The sequence below is a fragment of the Austrofundulus limnaeus genome, unplaced genomic scaffold (assembly GCF_001266775.1).
Source record: "Austrofundulus limnaeus strain Quisiro unplaced genomic scaffold, Austrofundulus_limnaeus-1.0 Scaffold190, whole genome shotgun sequence".
In the NCBI taxonomy this organism is placed as follows: domain Eukaryota; kingdom Metazoa; phylum Chordata; class Actinopteri; order Cyprinodontiformes; family Rivulidae; genus Austrofundulus; species Austrofundulus limnaeus.
This window is the reverse complement of record NW_013952592.1, coordinates 44,814-46,934: the sequence shown is the minus strand read 5'-3', so window position 1 is coordinate 46,934 and position 2,121 is coordinate 44,814. Positions and strand designations below refer to the sequence as shown.

The 2,121-nt window shown below is 40.2% G+C and overlaps 1 protein-coding gene across 1 annotated transcript in view; it reads right to left on the bottom strand.

The window, feature by feature from the left end:
• Positions 1-1,136: 1,136 nt before the first annotated feature.
• Positions 1,137-2,121, bottom strand: part of LOC106524495 (calcium/calmodulin-dependent protein kinase type II subunit beta) — a gene marked incomplete at its 3' end in the record, with an annotated part of 40,808 nt that continues 39,823 nt past the window's right edge. The window contains 1 exon segment of the mRNA XM_014018312.1: positions 1,137-1,174. Within this exon segment, the coding sequence (XP_013873766.1) occupies positions 1,137-1,174 (38 nt within the window).

The window sequence follows — 2,121 nt, the reverse complement described above, 5'->3', positions numbered from 1 at the left end:
CTCTCTCTCTCTCTCTCTCTCTCTCTCTCTCTCTCTCTCTCTCTCTCTCTCTCTTTCTCTCCCTCTCTCCACACACACACACACTCTCTCTCTCTCTCCAGCAGTACGTCCTGCACAGCGGGAGGGGATGAGGGAAAAAAAAAAGGCAGAAACACAGCGGGGCAGCTGCAGCCCTAACGGACCGAACTTCAGTCAAACAAGACCCAACACTTTTATTCCTGATTTAAACTAGCAATCTTGAGATCAGCTGCAGCTGTATGTTTTTATTTTTTTATGTCAGGCTGTCACGTTCTCTCGTCCTGGCCACACCTCCGCTCTCTAACCCCCCTCCCCTACCCAGTTTGATGCATTTTTCAAATTTTGCCTTGGGGCGGAGTTATCTTTTCACAGGGGGGTAAGATACACTTTAACTGCTAGCTGCTTATCTATTTTTTTAACTCAATAACTTTTGACATAAAAAAAAACTTTGTAGAGACACGTGTCTACGAAGCTTCAGTAATTAGCTGTAAAAGTTTAATGTTTAAATCTAAAGCATTAGGAAATGAACAGAACAGCACCTGATCATGCTAAACGGTGAGTTCTTTAAATGAGTTGTTATACTCAATCTGCTGTTAACAAAGTCATGAATAATCTATTTAGAAAGCATTTAAAAAGTCAGTATAGAGGCCAGAATCATTTAGAAACATGACATTCATATAAGGAATACACAGATATAAGGTTTTATTTGGGCAGATATGTTGGTTTGAAATAATTGTTAAATAATGAATACTAATGTTCTGGTAAAATCTGTTGATTTATTATTAATAAACAAACTGATAAATAGTTTTAAAAAAGCTTGTTGGAGGTATGTTTACATGACACTAAGGCTCGAAGTAACTTGTTTCACATGGATAATTATTACATTGTTATGTATATTTCACCTTTTATTTGATTTGTTTTAAAGACATTTTTAAAAAGCATTTTACAGACATATTAAAACATTTCTAAATTTTGCACACATCTCAAGAAAGTTGAGGCAGAAAAGTACCAGCGCAGTGTTTTCATGTGAGTTTTGTGTATTAAACTGATGAGGTTCAGTAACACGTTGACGTGTTTGTGACAGACGTGTAAGAAGGTGGCCTGCAGAGGGATCTTACCTTGTAGTCGGCCTTCTTGTTGAGGAGGCTCTTGGCTGCTGCAGACAAGCAGAATGACACACCCTCAGATGGAAGAGTACACATCCTAAACCTCCGGATGAACCAAACGCTTACGATCAACGCACGTGCACGTGCGCACGCACATGCACAGCTACTCATGCATGCATGGAGAAAAGTACATCCCTGGTCACCAGCAAGCGTCACACTACAAACGTAAGACAAATGGGAAAGAAAAACTCCTTTTGTTTTTCTAAAAAAACATACCCCCTAACACACACACACGTGTGCGCACACACATACACACATACACACTAAAAACCTTCATTTAACTGGCACCTCCTAACCCTGAGCCACTGCTTAAAGCATTAGATAAGCAGAGAGCATCCGGCATGAAGCGTGAGGGAAATAATCCAAATAGCCCCACACACACACAGAGACTCAGATTGACAGGGATTAGGAGTGGGACTACAAAGGAAGTGGAACAGAGATGCAGGTAAGTGATAATGGGTCGGTTAATCTCAGAGTAGACTGGATTATAGGAGATAGATAGATCAAGACATAAAGAATGAAATAAAAAATGCTACAATATGTTTGTTTTAGTGAAAAGCTGTTTATAATTTAAAGGCAAATAATTCTTAAAGGGCCAATATCATGTAAAATCAACTTTTTTGAGTTTTATATCATGTTATAATGTTATACTCTCATAAAAAACATGCCCAAAGCCTTGCTCTGACTCATTCATGCATGTTTGAGAAATCCTGCAGCATTTTTAGGAAGCCATGCTGAGGAGCAAAACAACAGGTGGGGACCAGGAATGCCTTTTGATAACAGAAACACCCCTGGGACGTGTCTTTAAGCCAAACTTCCTCATGGCGGCGCGCCCCCCTCCCTCCCTCTCCACACACCCCGCCCATGACTCCAGCAGACTTTCGGGTGAAAGTGAAAGTGAAACTTAAACTGTCTGCTGAGCTCTCAACATTAATTC